At 47.3% G+C, this 18,923-nt stretch overlaps 1 protein-coding gene and 1 long non-coding RNA gene across 4 annotated transcripts in view; one reads left to right on the plus strand and one right to left on the minus strand.

Moving 5' to 3' along the window:
* Positions 1-1,130: 1,130 nt before the first annotated feature.
* Positions 1,131-8,726, plus strand: CBLN2 (cerebellin 2 precursor). Of its 3 annotated transcripts, none has more exons than XM_066353191.1 (4): positions 1,131-1,468; positions 3,019-3,535; positions 6,479-6,598; positions 6,965-8,726. In XM_066353191.1, the coding sequence occupies exons 2-4, from the start codon at positions 3,179-3,181 to the stop codon at positions 7,160-7,162; spliced, it is 675 nt and encodes a 224-aa protein (XP_066209288.1). In that variant the 5' UTR covers positions 1,131-1,468; positions 3,019-3,178; the 3' UTR covers positions 7,163-8,726. The 3 variants fall into 3 exon arrangements, with proteins under 3 accessions (XP_066209288.1, XP_066209289.1, XP_066209290.1); XM_066353192.1 differs by lacking the exon at positions 1,131-1,468 and adding an exon at positions 1,738-1,922; XM_066353193.1 differs by lacking the exon at positions 1,131-1,468 and adding an exon at positions 2,418-2,506.
* A 2,713-nt stretch (positions 8,727-11,439) lies between these two features.
* The window catches only part of LOC136383374 (uncharacterized), a 60,348-nt gene continuing 52,864 nt past the window's right edge, over positions 11,440-18,923 (minus strand). The window contains exons 2-3 of the long non-coding RNA XR_010747405.1: positions 12,205-12,264; positions 11,440-11,702 (exon numbers count right to left, since the gene is read on the minus strand). This is a non-coding gene — a long non-coding RNA (uncharacterized lncRNA). The remainder of the gene's footprint in view (positions 11,703-12,204; positions 12,265-18,923) is intronic.

An 18,923-nucleotide genomic window follows, 5' to 3' on the forward strand; every position in this document is an offset into this window, starting at 1 on the left:
ACAAAATATAGCGGTTTTGAAGGAATTTCTCAACAGAGTTCAGTGCATCTGACCAGCAGGTTATAAAAAATGTTCAAGTGAAACAATTTTCAGTAAACATCCCAAGGAGCATAATCGATCTGGGAGCGATTTTGTATTTTATCCTACTTTTGCACGAGAAGTAGGAAACATGTGGCTCAGAAGTTCTTTACATTGGATTTTTACAATCATATTCTGTATCTCGGGTCACACCGTGGAGTTGTGTTCTCACCTGGCCTTGTCTCCCTCCACCCCCACCCAGGTAGGTTAAACTTAATTGGACATGAATTTGCTCTTCACTGTGTAGCGATGAGGCCCTGGTGGTTCTAATGGGGAGAAGAGTTCTTTGAGAGCCCAGGGGGAAATCAGGCCTTGAACACCCCGTACCTGAAAAGACCCAGGCTAGAGAGTAGAGCCAGAGCTCCGGCTGAACCCTCCAACCCAGAGAGGGCTGGGTGTGCAGTCCAGAGGAGTAAGAAATAACATTTCCTCTGTCCTTTTTTTTGTATAGCGTTGGCTGATGGATGGTTTATTTTGATCAGCAGAGGGGATACTGTGCAAGTCAAAGCACTAAGTATTTTTTAACGATGGTTTGCAAAGCCAGGTTACAAAGTGAGTGCGTATTTGCATATGTGTCTCTGTTGAAAGGAGGCATGGACTGGACAGGGAGGGATCTGCGCAAAGGTCCGTCAACCCTGCTCCCATGAGAACCCAGCTGCAGCATGTATCACCTGGGCAGAGTTGTTTGTGAGAGTCCAACTCTCAAGCGTGCCAATTCTTTTTGTCAGGGGCGAGGGTCAAAAAATATGGTTTATTGTTATATTTTTGAAGAGTTCAGGAGCACTGCTGAGACTTCCCCAGAAGGCTATACAGGCAAACCTCATCCTTGTCCCTGGTGCTCCCCCACTCCTGCCCAGCTCGAGGCAGGGAGAGCCCAGTGCCCGTAGGGGGCGCCCCACGTCCGTGCTTGTGCTCTCGTGGCGCTCTGGGCACAGCTCGGAAACCCCGCTCGTCTCTCCAGGTCCTTGGAGCTCCGAGCAGGCATTTTAATAAATAAGCTCGAGTGCCAAGCGCTCCACGAGCCCCGAAGTACAGTGGAGCAGCACAGAAACCCCGGCGGGTGCGCCTCCCTCATCCCGGCCAGATGCTGACATTTCCCAAACTGGAGACTCCGGAACCACAGCGTTGAGAATATTAAAATCCCAACGTTTTTCCTCTCCCAGCTCTTTGTTCTTTGTTTAATTTTGGTTTTCAGTTTTCTGTTTGTTGTTTGTTTAAGTTGCTTCCTTCCAGCCGTCAGTTATGAAAGTGGTTACGCTGCTCAGGACTAAGATTTGGAGGGAATTTGGAAACGAAGAGAAAGAATCGAACATCAGAGGCACGCCCGGTGTTTTTGATGGTGCTCACTGTTGAAAGAAGCGGCTGGAAGGATTTCGCTCTGGGCGTTAGGGTGAGCGCCGGCCCTGGGCGGTGCGGGGCGCAGCCAGGCTGCGGGAGCGGGTGCCAAGCCGAGAGGGCGCCGGCTGTGCGTGCTGGGAGGGAGACCTCGGGCGTCAGGCTGTGCGCTCTGCGGCCTGGGGGAGAGGCTGGGCGGCGCTGTGGGCGCGGGCGCAGGGCGGACCCTGTGCCGGACCCGGTGCGGGACGCGGAACGTACCGGTGCGAAGCGGGTGTACGCGGTGCTGGGCGTGCAGTGGTTGCAGTGCGGTTTGGGGCGAGGCGAGGCGCCGTGCGCCGGGAGCGGGAGCGGGCCGGCGCGCAAGAGGGGCAGGGAGGGGCGGCGCTGCATTGGCCAGGCGCAGCGACTTGGGTCGCCCCGGCGTCTCCTCCCGCCGGCCCCCGCTCATCCTTTCTAAGCAGAACTTGGCGGCGGACAGCGGTGCTCGCTCGTCATGGATGTTCCAGGTAACCAACCCGGCACTGCGCTCCGCGCATTAATTGCATTCGTGCGTGTATTTTGATGGGAACCAACGCGAGTCTGCGTCTGGGCTTTTGGAGAAGCGGCCGAGAATATCGACATCATTTTTTTTTCCCTGGGGCTGAGGACAGAGGCTACTCCTCAGGAAATAACTTCTCTCGTCTTAGACTATTGGAGGAGTTGTGCGGAGACCGTGGGCGGCGAGAGGAGAGGCTTCTAGGTTTTTCGTTTCTGGGCTGGGTACGGAAATGACCTGTCTGGTGTAGGGAGAACAGAGGGGGCCACGGAAAGTGCAGACGGCGCGTAAGTTAGCAGCGAACCGCCAGGCCGCCTTCCAGCCCGGCGAGGCAGAGCCGGGGTCCAGAAACGAAAGCTTCACTATCAGCCCAGCTCAGCTCCAGCCGCTGGCATCTCGTCCTGCGCCGGAGGGATCTTGAGGGCTCTCCAAAGGCGCTCGCTGCTGCCCGCGGGGATGGGGAAGCGGGGGGTTGCTTTTAGGGTCGCGCTCTCTCTTTTTCTCGTATGCACCCTAAGGAGCTTGCTGGGGATTTGATCTCTGGGTGGAAAATGGGTAAGATCCTCACTAAGTGGACCGCTTAAAAAGAAACCTCTAGGATGGGAAAATAGAAAAGGGAACGCGGAGAAAGAAAAGAGGTTTCTTAGAGTGGCTTTCAAGAAAATGCCGCCGACTGGAAGGCGATACAGCATTTAGTGGATTTTTCTTTGCCTGCCTCCTGTGCTCCCCTTGCCTTAAGCGGAAAGGGGGTGTGAGGGTGGCGCGGTAGGAGTCTTCGAGAGTCCCCGACCCTGTCTCAGAGCCGAGGCCCTGCAGAATCGCCGGCCGCCGAGCTGACCGCACCCCCGGCGCGCGCAGCCTGGGAGCCTTCAGGGATGCCCTACCCAGGGCGCCGGGGCGTTTCTCGGAACCTGTTGTGCCAATCCGGGAGGGGGGCGGCTGTGCGCGGGACCAAGAGGGTGGCCTCCAACAAGGGGGCCCGAGCGCCACAGGCCCCTGCTGCCCGCGCCCCCTCCCCGCACGGCCTTACGTCCCGGACTAAGGGTTTGGGTTCTTTGCCCTGACAGGTCCGCTGGCGCTTTTCTTGTGAGGACGACCCTGGCCTTGACCATCAGAGCAGGGGACCGAGGCCAGAGGAGGCTTCCCCCAGCCCCGCGCGTTGCCCGACCGCTGGCGCTCCTCCAGCCGCTGCCCGCCCTAGTCCCTGCGTGCTGACCCCCAGCCCGGATGCCGGCGCCCGGCCGGGCCCCCCGCGGGCCGCCGCTGACCATGCTCGGGCTCCGGGGGGCGCTGCGCGAGCCGGCCGGCTGCGGCTCCTGCCTCGGGGTGGCGCTGGCCCTGCTGCTGCTGCTGCTGCCCGCCGGCTGCCCGGTGCGGGCGCAGAACGACACGGAGCCCATCGTGCTGGAGGGCAAGTGCCTGGTGGTGTGTGATTCGAGCCCCTCGGCGGACGGTGCTGTCACCTCCTCGCTGGGCATCTCCGTGCGCTCTGGCAGCGCCAAGGTGGCCTTCTCCGCCACACGGAGCACCAACCACGAGCCGTCGGAGATGAGTAACCGCACCATGACCATCTACTTCGACCAGGTCAGCTGGCGGGTCTCGGGTCTCCGCACCGTGCCGCCCGCCCGGGGAGGGCAGGGTCCTGGGCACGCCGGCTGGGGCTCCCGGCCCTGGGGACCTGGAACTCCGAGCTCTTCCCTCCTCTCTGCCCTGCTCTACCCCTCTCTCTTCTCTCTCCAATTTCCAGTACTCTTTCCTTGCCAAATCTTTTTCACATTGTAGCTTTGTAACTGTCAGCTCAGGGATACCTGGGTGACTGAGAGCGCCACAAAACCAAGAGATTGGAAATGTATTCCCCCAAAGCGAACTGCATGTTTTTCTTTTCGCTGAGGTGGGGACTGTCATTTGTGGTGGATGGGCTTCAGCCATGCAGCTGGCCAACGTTGACACAGAGCATTTAAAACTCTCCATGCTCAAGAAGGGGTTCTCAGGACGTCTGAACAGACAGTAAGAAAAGATGTGCCTATTGCTTATTTTGGAAGGGAGTTGGGAAGCCAATGTTTATCTTCAGGAAAGAGAAGTGAGCAAGAGGGTGGGGGAAATATAGCAAGGATGGCTATATAAGTACAAAACACAAGAGTGTGTGTGGTTATGTAAATGCAGTGTGCACTGAAAACAATACACACAAGGTGCTATACACGTACAATATATACAATATATCCATCTATGGTGTGGTTAGAGGAATAAAAAGAAAATCAAGATCAATGACTTGAGTTCCCCTGCCTAACCCACTTAACATCTCCCACTTGGGTCCAAGCCAGAGCACCATGGACATGACCCTACCTTGGCCATCTCTTCTTTGGGATGTGCCTGCTCAGGGTTAGAGGTTGTGACTTTTCTCTTGCGTTTGCTCCCCCCTTGATTTCTGTTGTGCTTTTATTTTTTTCAGCAACAAATTGAAAATATCATAGTGGTTTCCAAACTTGAATTCACCAGTCCTTTCCTTTTGACAAAATGCTATCCACCAATGGGGCTCTCTTGGCTCTGACAGCACACGGGGGCCACCGTACATTTTTAGACTTCCCCCTCCCCATTCACCAGCTCTCATACCTACGTATCAATACTCCTGCACACACAGCCTTGCCTCATTTCAGGCCTGTGCGTGCATTTCTTTAAATTCCTGTTAGGGAATGTGTGTACACAGTTGAAGTTTTGGAGGATTTGGAAGCAGTGGTGGGAGGAAGTCTGTCTTTAATCTGCTTTTACTTACAAGACATAAAAAATAACTGGTTATGTGCAAGTAACGGAGACAGCAAGAAGAGGCATTGGTAACTATTTACTGAATTAATAAGCCCCTCACTGTGTTACTGTAATGTGCCTTCCAATGTCCTACGGAGAGATGCACAGCCTTTCTACGTCCATCGTTTCATTTGAGTGTCAAGAACACGGTGACGTAGGGCAGGACAAGTGGTTACAGGATCCTCGTTTCATGGATGATGGACCTATGGTAGGGCAGGTTGAAGGGCGTGTCCCCAGTTCCCCGTTTTGGGTGATGCAGCCTACTTTTCTGAGCTGGCTGGGGTTCTGTTGTCTATACACAGGCCCTGGATTGGCCAGTTTCCAGAATATAAAATTGAGGTGAAAGAGTGGAGGTCAAGAGTTGGATGAAGCAACTCCAGGACTTGACTGGACAACACTTGATTCTTTCTGAGAGCATCCTAAGTCCAGCTGTGGCCGTAGCCTGGAGAGACAGAGAATAGGAGGGCACACTATCCTTGCCCGTGGCGCCCGAGTGTGTGTGTGCTGTGAGAGAGAGCCCTGCAGGCGTCGGGGTTGGAGGGGGAGCCCCCCAGTCCTGGTGTGGGCGACTTACCCGTCATTCCAGCAGTTGTGGTTGCAGCAGCCACTGACACTGCTCTGGGAATGGCATGTACTTCATCTGTAATGAGCGCCTAAGAAATCCCCACAGATCGAATTCATTTGACATTCGTTTTTCAAACAGATGACTGGCTGTCTTATCTAGGGCTGTGATGGTGTTGCTGGCAGTGTGTCTTGAAAGCCGAGCACACAGGCGGGCCATCCTAGTGTCGTAACCGAGCTGTGCATGTGTGTGTGAGGGGGACTGAGGGCAGGATCCAGGCAGAGGGGCAGATTCTGCTTAATGACTGGTAATACTTCATTTGCTTATAACTGCGATGCTCTCATCCCCATTGATGTGGGGAAAACCACCTGCAGGTCATGTGACCTTGTACCCCTTGGCTAGATGGGTCATTATTCTTGCAAGCTATGGAATTCCCGGGGTTGATCCGAGGTTCACCAAGCCGCTATGTATTCAAGCCCATTGTGTGATATCATAGCTCATCCCGGGGAGCAAATATTATTTAGAGGAAAATGAGGGGAGTGGGCACAGCCAGTGCTTATGGGCTGAAGTCTTTCACACAGCAGCCAGTATTGAGCACCTACTGTGTGCAGTAGCCAGGGTGTGTGCCAGGGCTGGGGGAACATGGAGACCAATCAAGACCTCACACAGTCTGTTTCCAGAGCATGGGAAGTGAGGTCCCAAGCATCATCTGCCCTCATTTATCTCATTTCATTGGCCTCTTGCCCCATAATCCGTCCTCCACTCATCTGGCACGGCCTCTCATTTTTGTCAATACTGCATGTGGAAGTGCCCCATGATCCCACAAACCTCTGAGCAGACTCAGTTTACTGTGCGCTTACCGACCCGAAGGTCTTCCTTCCATTCTCTCTGCCCTGCCCCTGCTGTACGCAGTGAGCACCCACTTCTCCAACCCACAGATGCCTCTACTTGAACAAGTCACCCTGCATCTCCACCCCCTAGGACATCCCCCTTTGACATCCCTCCCTGCCCTAGGGCGTCCACACACACACACACACACACACACACACACACACACACACACACAGCAGCGCCTGCCCTGGGGCAGCCCGGGCAGCTCAGAGAGGACCAGGGGGCCTGGCCGGGGAGGGGCTTGCTATGCCTGTGCTGTGTTCCTCTTGTTGCAGGTGTTAGTAAACATTGGCAACCATTTCGACCTTGCCTCGAGTATATTTGTGGCACCAAGGAAAGGGATTTACAGCTTCAGCTTCCACGTGGTCAAAGTGTACAACAGACAGACCATCCAGGTGGGTCGCTTTGGAAACCGGACCCTTTCGGCTTTGGGTTACTCATCCCTGTTGCTGCAGACCTGACCACACCCTCTGTGGGGTCAGAAGCCCAGGGCTGGGTACTTGCTGAGTCCTCTGGGTTGGTTCTCCAAGACAGGCTCCATGGAAACGGTGGGGGCAGGGTGGAGGGGAGAAGAAAACAGATGTGTGAGCACAGGTGTCTGAAAACAGCTGTGTGAGAACAGCTGTGTGCACAGGTGTGTGAGCCCAGGGGTATGAGAATAGCTATGTGAGAACTAGTATGTGAGCACAGGTGTTGAGCACAAGGGTGTGAGCATAGGTGGGCCCTGCACGGTTTGCTGAGCTTTGCGCTCTACCTTGTAGGTCAGTTTAATGCAGAACGGCTACCCGGTGATCTCAGCGTTTGCAGGAGACCAGGATGTTACCAGAGAAGCAGCCAGCAATGGGGTCCTGCTGCTGATGGAGAGAGAGGACAAAGTGCACCTCAAACTGGAGCGGGGCAACCTGATGGGCGGCTGGAAGTACTCCACGTTCTCGGGCTTCTTGGTGTTCCCGCTATAAGTGCAAAGCCCAGGATGGCAGGCAAGGTCGCGCCCGGACCCAGGAACCCGCCCTCTCCCATACCCTGAACCTGGCAGAACAGGACAACTGGTTTCCAAGCTCCGTCAGACTGTCGCGGTACAAGAATGATTTCCTTCCAAATCTCCAGTATTTTCTTTGACTATTGATCATCCCTCGGGAAAACCTGGCCTCTAATTAGTTTTAGATGACAAGGTCTTGGGGAGAAATGACATGATCGATTTGAGCAATTTGTACCTGTGATTGTAAAGACGATCTGGGATTTTACTGTGGGACCACTGACATTTCTTCTTTGGTTTGGACGCTATATTATTGCCCCCACATGCGTGAGGAGTGCCCTGGACCTCAGGATGGATTGCAGGTTGTTGGCCACGCTCAGAGCAAGAAAGAGTGCTTCTCTACCAGTCGCCACCCGCCGTCCAGTCCACGACCCGTGTTCTCTGTACGTCTGTTCAGCCTTAAGAGAATGGCTTCACTTTCACTGTGTGTCTCCCGCGTGAATGGGAGGACCCGGGCGGGGGAAGGGGACATTGTGAACGTGTCAAGAAGTGTATCTGGAGAAGCAAGTTTTGCACGATTGGACCGTGACTTTTGTTCTGTTCTGTGTGGGTTTTTTTCTTCCTCGAAAAGCTTTTCTTTTCTCACTCCACTCTTCCTCCTCACCCCTGCTTTTATTCTTTGTGCTGGGGTGAAGGAGAGAAAATATATATTGTGTTTCCAGACCAAACACAACAAAACAAACAAAAAAAAGCATCTATATGTTTTGTTTTGGATGAGACCAAACCAAGCAAAAGGTACCAGAGTATCACAGTAAAAATGGTCAGGACAGAGTTGCTGGTTCTTTCAAAGAGACCCTCTCAGATGTACCTTACAAACTAAACCACCTGGATTTTTTTTTTTTAATTTACCCTTGGAATACTTTTAAAAAACCTAGTCCTGGGTGGCCCGGATCACATGTGATGAGATCAGGAGTTGTGTGATCGAATCTCCCGTCCTGGCGAACAGCACATGCTTCTCTGCCCGGCGACCTGCGTCTTCCCAGCGGAGTGTGCCATTGACGGGCACCCACTCTGTGTGAGCACACCTAGGGCCAGGTGTTTCTGAGACAGCAAGGTTAGCCACATGCCCTAGGACCCCCTTCTGACCTGCCTAGGAAAGGCAGGGGTGTGGACAAGCCTCCCATCCGCCTGGCGGGAAGCCATGTGAGGTCGCAGTGGTTCCAGTGGTTTCTCAACTCGGTCCTGATTTGGCACCTTGTACAACAGTCTCATTAAAATTCAGCTGAGCACAGGCTTGTGATGGGCACAGGATTCCTGAGTCACGGAAATGTCACTAATCCCAAAGCAGTCGAAGAAGAGACCTCAACCGGATGTTACTTTCTCCTTTGTGTAACAATGTAACCAAAATATTGATAACACGTCCTAATTTAAGATTCAGAATAAATGGGTTTGATGTCTGCCTGGCGCTTCTCCCTTCCCATGGTCTCCCGGAGACCCTCAGATTGTGTGTAAGTATCAGCTGGGGGTCCATGAATGTACACCCATGTCCTGCCCGTTTAAAAAAGACACACACCAACATGCCTCCACACGCAGCTCTAGTGGTGGTCTCCATGGGCACTGCACACTGAACATGTTACAATTTGTACATAATATTTTGTCACATAGGACAATTTGTGGCAAGATACGTGAAAAAAAACCGAGCATTTAAAAAGGCTTTCTGGATGGGCAGTCTGCTTTTATCGTATATAGGCGTTGATGGGGTCCAAGTCTCCATCCATTATTTTCATCAGACTAGAGATTTCAAAGAAAAATGACCTTTGAAGACAGTATTGGTGGTGTCTAAGGTACCTGTGAGGATGGAACGGTGTTGGATTCCACTTTCCAAAAAAGGGAATGTAGTGGGAATCCTAACTGAAAGGCTACAGTTTGAGGAAGGGTCCTGAGTTTCACGGCTCTTAGGGGAAGAGCCTAATGGGATGCAGCATCAAATTTAAATTAAAATGCTGTCACATTTTGTGAGGGGGGGAGTATCAAGACACATCAGTCAAAAGGCACCCTGGCTGTGTGGGCGCTGTGATCAGTAGAGACCCGTCTGAGAGGGAGGGAGCCTTGGTTCTGAATGCTGACAAGGCAAAGGGAAGGACGATGGTGAAGATTGTTCTCTGCGTTTTATAGTCCTCAGTTATTTAGTCTTCTTTCATTTCTGTCACCTCACTGTCTATTTAATTTGAAACAAGCAGCGCACCCCATTAGAGGACAATAGAGCACTTCAGAGGTAGAAAGCTACAGAAGGAGTCCTTGTTATCTTAATGGCTCACGAATACGGAGCACAGGTATTTCTTTGTCTTGAAGGACATGGTTATATAAGGCTGTCGTTTGGTTATATGGGTTAATAAATATGTTATTACACTGACCAAATAAGTAGATTTCAGGAGTTTGTTTTCTGCTAGGTGAAATACTTCATTCTGTGTATTCCATTTTTTTTTTTTTTTTTTAGCTGGATGCCAAAGACTATATAGGAAGAAGCCATGATGGCGGTGTCTCTGGATGCGGTGGTTATATGTCCCTGGCTGCATCTGCCCTGGTTCTGTTTGGCTGAGGACCTTGAGGGAGATGAAGCTCTTGTGTGTGGTTGACAAAAATTATATGGGCCAGATGAAAATTTGAAATAGATTTTCCTTTCATTAGAAAAAAAAGATGCACGTATAATGTGTGCCGCCTGATTTCAGCCGTCCCACCTGAGCCTCAGTCTTCCCATCTGTAATGTGAGGACAAGGGCTGCTTGTCCTCTGCCCAGCTCATGATGCTGTTGTGAGGGTCACACAGAGACCGGTGACCCTCACTGCTGTCAGGCGCTGTGACTACAGGAAGTGTCGGTCAGGAGGGTGTTTCTGGAAGATCAGATTTTTCAGCACACAGTTTACAAAACCTATTTAAGATGAACATCTGACAGGAGGGCATTTTCGTGTGTGTGTGAATTTTCATCTTCTCAAATAGCGTTCTACTAAACTGTGGCAGTACATTGAAGTAGAATCTGATTTTTAAAAATGATAATATGCACGTATGAAGATCTACACATTTTCCCATGAACTCAGTTCTCAGTTATGGTATTTGACTTTCTTTTGTGGTTCAAGCCCGCCCTTCTGTTCCAGTATGTGATAACACTTTATAAAAACCACAACAACATACAACTGTCACATTTTAACACAGGCAAAGAGTGAATGATCAGTTTTCTGGTATTATAATAGTAAGTTGGTCCAGTTGATAAATTTTAATACTACTAACTACAAATGCTTCTTTTTTGTGTGTTTGTGATAGAGACAGAGAGAGGGACAGATAGGGGCAGACAGGAAGGGAGAGAGATGAGAAGTATCAATTCTTTGTTGCGGCACCTTAGTTGTTCATTGATTGCTTTCTCATACATGCCTTGAAGGGGGGGGGAGCTACAGCTGAGCGAGTGACCCCTTGCTTAAGCCAGCGACCTTGGGCTCAAGCTGGTGAGCCTTGCTCAAACCAGATGAGACTGCACTCAAGCTGGCGACCTAAGGGTCTCAAACCTGGGTCCTCTGTGTCCCGCTCTATCCACTGCGCCACAGCCTGGTCAATCAGGCAATAAATGCTTTTTAAAAAATTAGAATTTTTTTTAACTCAAATACATTCTAATTTGAAATATAACCCTGATGATTTTACTCTAGATCTTAAAAAACAGTGTTTACCAACTCTAGCTCATGAGGGCTTTTTTTTTCAGCCTAATGTTTTTTGAGTTAGGTATTCATGCATGATGAAGTCATTTATGTTTTTAAACTTTATGCTTACTCTGGTTGTTCAGAGCAAAGATGTTAAAATCTATTGAATATTGGCCTGAAAACTCATGGAACCTTGTCGAGATGACAATTTACTTATCTGTAAAGAAACATTTAAGCTAAATCTAGTTAATGCAAGCATCAGAAGAGGGAAGAAGGTATGCAAAGCAAGCATTTGACTCCTTATCCGGGACAGGTCTTTGATATCAAGGGAATGTATACCATGTCACATCCATAGTAACTACTGCGTATATATGATTTGCCTGCAAATATGTGATCGTGCGCTTTTTTTTTTTTATCATAGTGATATAAAATAAAATACAGATTGGCCATGTTCTCCTGAACTCTAGAAGTACGTGAGAGGAAAATTGGATAAATCACTTGACACAAGAGAAACAAAATCATAGGTTACTCCAGTGTGCTTGGTGTGCAACAGAGGGAGCCAAGAGTGTCCTGTCAACATCCCCGTATTTTGGCAATCTTTTATAAGGAAATAAATATGGCATAAGATGATGTAGCTGTGAGTAGACAGTTCACCTTTACATTTCCACAACATAGGAAGCATATAATCCAATGCACAGGTGCACATGACTGAAGTACTTTGTTACATTATATTTTAAGATGAGGTCAATAAATGCTGGAGCTCGAGGGATGAAGCTCACAGAGGCGGTTACACAGAATCACTCCATAGGTGTTTTACTGGGTACCCTGTACATTCACCTGTAAAACAAGTGTGACCAGATTAACCGGAGAACTACAATGAGTTTTTGCCCTTTGCCTTACTTAGTTAGGTGTTTAATTGTCATTGGGGCTTTTGTTTCCGAAGCCCATCCTTTGCTACCAAAATGGGATATTACAAATATAGTTTAAAAATTTTCAGGTCAAAGCCTATAAATTCTCATGAGACATTCTTAAAATTGATTTTCTTGGCATTTAAGGAGCAAGCAAGCCACAGGACATAGAAGGAAATAAGTTACAATTTCCATTTGGGTTTTAACATCTTCTAGCTTTTTGAGCTCAGAATTTAAAAATATATTTTTAATGATACTCTGAAGATGTGAACTGATGGTGGCCACATTCATTAAACAAGTCTGTCCACACATTTGCCTGGCCTCTGAAAGCATTATTTTTGCAGCTGTATTTCACACACACACAAAAAAAGTATATTCACTGTCTTGGTAGATAGAGGGCTACAATGTTCTCACATTTAGATGTTTCAAACCTCATTTGTGTCACACAGCCATCCGTGACATAATTGGTCAGATCCAGTACTCACTCACTCCTGCAAAAAACAAAAAAAGAAATAAAGATCTTGTCAAAACTCTTTAAGGTAGATTCAATGCATATAAACATTTTTTTAAATGGCATGTGTATGCGTCTGTATAATAACATTATACCAAAACATGAATTCTCAGTTAATGAGTGCTCCTTCCATTCCCAAACCCAGTAGGGTAACTTGCAATTTAAGGGCAAGAGCCGCATGGCATCACCTCCTGCTGACACCAGGAGCTCTGTTTTATCTTCTTAAATGGATTTTGCTGTGGATTCCCGGATGCCAGAATCACTTCAGGGTCCGCAGCCTCATAAATCATCATCTTCATCTGCTTGCCCACACACACTTGCTGTGTCATGACAGTGAGCTCCTTGACAACTTAATTTGGAAAAGAAATCTCCCTGCCCTCTCCTCATGCTGAGGCAGGGCTCCCCGGGGTTAGAATGCGGCTGTGCCTTGGAGCACCCCTCCCAGAATGCAGGCTGTTTGTTAATGAGCCCACCTGCCCACCTTCGGAGCACTGCCTGGACTTGATTACCACGTTCCCGCGCGTTCTTCAAGAATGCTGTTCACCTCCTGAATTAATTTCAGGTGGCAAGACTGACTTTCGGAGAAGATTGGTGATATTCCTGGTATGTGCAACTCCTGAGTATTTTGTTTAAGGCTGTTTGCTCTGACTTAATTCATTTTACAATACTTATATCAATCTCTCACGCTTTTAAAGTCCAGGAGGCTATAGAGAATCCTTGGCTTTGAGCTTTAAATGGGTGTTTATGGCCATTGTGGAAGCATTGTTGTTATGGAATGGACTTAAGTGTAATATCTATAACAAAACTAAATTGACCAGAAACTTTTGGCAAGTACACCTTAATACTAAAACCCGCTCATTTGCAATATTTTTACTTGGCTCTTAGAAATTCCAACCTGCTTTAAAATTAATATTAAAGTGAATATTTTTCTTTGATTGTTAACAGTTTTTTTTTTAAATTTACAAACATGCAACTTTTAGATCATAAAAAATATGTAAGACCTGAAAAATGTGACACTATCTTTTTGTCATGGCCCAACCACCCTGTCAGGTTGTCATAGCCTGGTTTTTGTTCCAGAATTGTAAAACATCAGCGGAAAGAGCAATTATATTACTTGTAAAAAATAATCCATTCTTGTGGGGTCGGAATGTAGATCTTTTCACCACACTTATGGATCACTGCCTAGGGCTCAGGCAGTGTGCTTCCCAAGGATGATGGAAAATACAGACGCACTCGGTGTATAGGAGCTTACAGTCCTCGCTAAAAACAGTGTACAAAATCACCCTGGGGCTCCCCAGTTCCACTGCTGGAGGGTGGTGGTGGGCTGGGGTCCATGTGGGTATTTTCTACTAAAGAGGATAATGTTATTTACATTTTTCTCAGAGGAAGAGGATGTTATTTTGGTGTGGACCTTGAACCCTGAATGTTGGTTGATCTCCAAGGACAGCTCCCCCCTTTACGTGTCTCCCCTCCCCTACCCCCCTCCCTGCACTGAACAGGGTTGGCTCTTTGGCTGGTGTGTGGCTGCCCAAAGCTCACGAACTAACTTGGAACGGATCAGAGTGGACAGATATGGGGGAAATTCCACTGTTTCCATTATTTTAACTCATGAAGGTTCAACTGTACTAGCCCTTGTAACCATGTTGTTCCTGCTTGTCCTACGGGGTGCACTGCTTGGGAAGGAAGAAGCTGTGCTAGAATAAGTCAAATCCTTAGAAGACAGATATAAAGCAAGATGTAAATGAGGCACGAGATCGAGTCCATGGAGAACGGAACTGTGTGTGTGTGCGTGTGTGTGTGTGTGTGCGCGCGCGTGCCCGAACATGTGTGCACATGCAGGCAGTCCTCTTGGGTGTATTTTACATGATACTAATCAAATGAACAAAGATCTAACTTAAGAAACAAAGTGTGTCTCCCATTGTGCCACCACTGAACACTAGCTGCCCCGACGGAGGGCCTGACGGAGCCCGGGGCCTATGGCTTGCGGACAGAGACTCATTTCTCCTAACTTCTTATCTGACGACTTGGCCTAGGAGGCTGTACATTCCTGCCTTGTCTTCAGTCTGAGGAATTTATCTCAGCACCAGGTAGGAAGGACATCTGGCCTTCCTTGTAGACAATGACTGAGAACTGCAAAGAATAATGCAGCCAGCTGGTGCTATATTTCTGAGAGAAACTTTGAGTGGATCTTGGCCTCCTCCACTCCCCCTCCATCACCTCTGAATTGTCATGGCTCAAAAGATTGACAAGGGGTTGGGGTTTTGGGGTGTTTTTTTTTCAAGGAAATTGCCACATCTCCCAGTCCTTAGCAAGTAGCCGACCCTCCTGCATCAGGCTGAGATGATTAAGGAAGACTTATTCTCCCCATTACCTTTGATACTTCATTTTTCCTTCTTTTAAATGTCTCAAAATGTACTGCCCCAAGCATCTGTCCCTCAGGATTCTCACCAGTTCCTGAGTGTGCTGATAGAAGAAATTAGTTCTAGAAATCAACTTCCCTCTTTATCACAATAGAGAAAAGAAATGAACCTTAGTTTATGTTATCTTTTCTTCAAGAATTGCAGAAACATTTCATTCAGGGGGAAAACACACACACACACAAAACAAACAAAAAAAACTCCCCAATAGATGGTGCTGCTGCTGTGATTTAAAGTACTGTATAATTAGTATGTAAAAAAGCTCCAGAGAGAAGCCTCTGAGAATTCCCTCACATCAAGTTATAGAAAGACAAAAAAATGGGGCTTTATTTGTGCTGAATGAAAATGGACACAATTGTATAATTTGAAGACTTTGGAAAGATTTTCTTTTGATGTGTGGAAGTCAAGGAATGACTTCACTGTTTGGTGTCTCAAACATCTTTGAAGCGTAACCATAAACAAAATTGAGTGTTCCGAAGGATGAGCTTCATGGCCTTCCAAGTCTCCCCCACGCCCTCGCATAATGCTTCAAGGGTCTGTTAGTTAAAGCCATTTCATTAGAATGAAAACTGGAATCCTTCCTCCCCATTCATGGAGGGAAAATGGAAGATGCTGAATCTACTGGCAGAACACTGTTAATGAAAAACTTCAGTGTATCAACCCTTTCCCCTGTCGGATGCTGTGTAATTACAATCATACTACAGAGTTGACATTATCATTATGGCCCTTTCACAGATGATAAGAATAGGATTTAAAGTGATGACATAATGTGGTCAAGGTCTCATAGCACATGAACCACAGAGATAAAATTCCAATCTTGGATTTTCTAACTTCAGAACCAAGTCTCTAAACTAGGTTTAACACTGCATCTCAGAATGAAAGCCAGAATGTGCAAATCATTCTTCTTAAATGAGAAATCTATATATACTATGATTAGTCATAAGCGTTTACCTCACAGTTATTTCCATAGAACCCATTGTTTTTTAAAAAAAATGGACAGTTTAGTTCTGCACTCTGCGAACATAAGACACTTGGTTGTAATCATGAGAGAAACACTGTGACCCTGTCACACCAGAAACACCAAAGTTTGGGCTCTCACTATGTTTACTTCTCATTTTCCACAAAGAAAATGTTGATAGAAACCTTTTTTTGTTTAATTTCTTTTGCCAGAACTCTTTGCAAAGACAAACTCAACATATTCAAACACAGAAATGCAAATAGCTCATTTTCCCAACAAAAAGGTGCATCTTCTAGAGGATATGGGTCCCTGTCTCTAGAATTCCAGAGTGAAATCTGAGAAGTCAAGTACAAAAAGCAGCAGCCCTGGCCAGAGGTCTCGGTTGGTTAGAGCGCGTCCCCATAAGCAAAAGTTGCTGATTCAATTGTAAGTCAGGGCACATACAGAAACAGAGCAATGTTTCTGTCTGTCTGTCTCTCATCTCTTTCTCTATAAAATCAGTAAAACAAAATTTTCTTAAAAGTATAAGAGAAGTAGCCCTGGCCGGTTGGCTCAGCGGTAGAGCATCGGCCTGGCGTGCGGGAGACCCAGGTTCGATTCCCGGCCAGGGCACATAGGAGAAACGCCCATTTGCTTCTCCACCCCCCCCCTCCTCTCTGTCTCTCTCTTCCCCTCCCGCAGCCAAGGCTCCATTGGAGCAAAGATGGCCCGGGCGCTGGGGATGGCTCCTTGGCCTCTGCCCCAGGTGCTAGAGTGGCTCTGGTGGTGGCAGAGCGACGCCCCGGAGGGGCAGAGCATCACCCCCTGGTGGGCAGAGCATCGCCCCCTGGTGGGCGTGCCGGGTGGATCCTGGTCGGGTGCATGCGGGAGTCTGTCTGACTGTCTCTCCCCGTTTCCAGCTTCGGAGGGGGGGAGTATAAGAGAAGTAAACAAGCGAAGTAAGCGATGCTTGGATGCTTGAATTGAGCAAGTTGACCTAAAGCTGTGGTGAAATCCCTTAGAACCTGGAATCAGAGAATCTTTAGCCTTGAAAACATAATTAGTAAAGTTAAAACTAATAAAAATTAATGGGGCATTTTAGAGATAGTATGTGTCCTTTGGCTGGATTAAAAGTTTTTACTAGGCCCTGGCTGATTGACTCGGTGGTAGAGCGTCAGCCCAACATGTGGATGTCATGGGTTTGATTCCTGCTCAGGGCACACAGGAGAAGCATCCATCTGCTCCTCAACCCCTCCCCCTTGTTTCTCTCTCTCTTTCTCTCTCACTTTTCCCCTCCTGCAGGCAAGGCTCGATTAAAGCTAGTTGGCCCCAAGTGCTGAGGATGGCTCCATGGCCTCCACCTCAGGTACTTAAAAAAAAAAAGGCTCTGGTTGCAACGGAGCAAGAGCCCCAGATGGGCAGAGCATCGCCCCCTAGTGGGCTTGCCGAGTAGATCCTGGTCGGGGTGCATGCGGGAGTCTGTCTCTGCCTCCCCTCTTCTCACTAAAAATAAAATAAAATAATAAAATAAAAAGTTTTTACTATATTCTAATTAGAAGAAATATATTTTTTGAACTTAGATAAAAAGGCAAAACAAACAATGCCTCCTAATTTTTCTTATCTGAAAATAATTTTCTGGGTTTTTATTTTTTTTATTTTTGTTGTTACCTCTCATATCGTTTTTTTTTTTGTTTGTTTGTTTGTTTGTTTGTTTTTGCAAAGCATATTAGCTTAAAGACTGTGGACATAGCGCAGGGCTTACATCTGGAATTATTACATCTAAATTTTCTTTTTTTTAAGGATATTATTAGTGCTATATAATAAAACATTAAGGTATTTTTTGAATTATTTTATTAATTTTAATGGGATGACATTAATAAATCAGGTTATATATGTTCAGAGAACACAAGACTTTTTATCTAATATGTCATTTCACATTTTAAACAGAAGATAGTTTTTAAATAATTGTCACCTTTCTATTGAAAAAGGTTAGGCAAACAATACTTTTAACAACTTTTATTTACAGTAAGAGGCTTGGTCTTAGTGGGTAAATGAAGGGTATGTGTTAAGAGAGGTGGGTGCCTGTTTGTGTCATCACGTCTGTCTGGCTCCCTTGCCTGGCTCTGCTGTAGGCCTCAGAGTTCCCTTCATTGCTTCCAACTGACAACAAGGTAGATGAGCCAAAAATGTAACTACTTACACCAGGGCAAGCTTAACTTTTCAGTGAAATAAGGTCTTTAAATAAAATCTCAAATGAACCTACAATAAATTTAGATTTTAAGAATTTCAGGGTTTTTAAATTAATGATATCGATCATTTTCTATTGATTATTTAGGACATCTGGTTTTATTGATAGTACTTCGACATCATAGAAGCTTATCCTGCCAACCCTGGTGGCCACTCCTTCAGTTAGAAAATGAGACGAGAGTCCCTTTAACTCAACTCACTCGTACATGATGCATCTTGTCCAGCTATCCCGCAAAGCTGGCCGTGCCGGGGCTGTTTCCCTGGTGCCCTCCATCTGGCTCTGGAATGTTCCTGCCTGCAGGATAGTTTGAGAAAGTGCATCATATCTTCATGAACCAGCTTTCATTCTAAAAATATACATTTTAAAATTAAAATAATTCTGGTTTATTAGATACAAATGCATGGAAAGGGTGTCAGGGAACACTGGTAGAATCATGATATAGGGATTTAAATGTACTCATGAGTAGGATAGTAGATGATAGATAGACAGAATGATCAATAGACAGACAGACAGACAGGTAGAGAGACAGGTAGATAAACAGACAGAGACTCTCTCTTGACCAACTTTGACAGGCTCTCTCAGCTCTCTTTCCTACTAAGCCTTGACCTTGGGCATTGTCTTCAAGCCTGTCTAACTCAGCTGTAGCAGAATCTGCTAAGTCCGTTTAGAAAGAGGTAACACAGTCCAGTGGTCCATATCACAGTGCCCTGAAGCATGGTAAGAACAGGTATTGATTCCTAAGACCCTTAGGAGACTCTCAGTGCTGAGTCAGTGGCCCAGGAATGATAGAGCAAGACGCCTCCTTGACAAACGGCTTCTTGGCTATTTCTGAGTGACGCCTCGCTGCCTGGTTCTCGAGCGGGCCTCTTCCTAAGCCTCTAACTTAAAACTGGATGAGAGGAGTCAGAAAACACAGAGGCTGGGTGAGAGTCCCAGGCTTTTTTGTTTGCAAAATGCCCTTCATTAAGAACATGGGAGCTTCTCAACTGAACTGCCTACTGACATCCTGAAATCCCGTCTCCGGTTTGCACTGAGGA

This window comes from Saccopteryx leptura, chromosome 11 (assembly GCF_036850995.1).
Source record: "Saccopteryx leptura isolate mSacLep1 chromosome 11, mSacLep1_pri_phased_curated, whole genome shotgun sequence".
In the NCBI taxonomy this organism is placed as follows: Eukaryota; Metazoa; Chordata; class Mammalia; order Chiroptera; family Emballonuridae; genus Saccopteryx; species Saccopteryx leptura.

Excerpts from the sequence above, each read along its gene's own strand:
- CBLN2 (XM_066353191.1), top strand. The coding sequence starts at position 3,179 with ATGCCGGCGCCCGGCCGGGCCCCCCGCGGGCCGCCGCTGACCATGCTC. Across the intron at positions 3,536-6,478 it reads TGACCATCTACTTCGACCAG|GTGTTAGTAAACATTGGCAA; the intron begins GTCAGCTGGCGG and ends CTCTTGTTGCAG. Across the intron at positions 6,599-6,964 it reads ACAACAGACAGACCATCCAG|GTCAGTTTAATGCAGAACGG; the intron begins GTGGGTCGCTTT and ends TCTACCTTGTAG.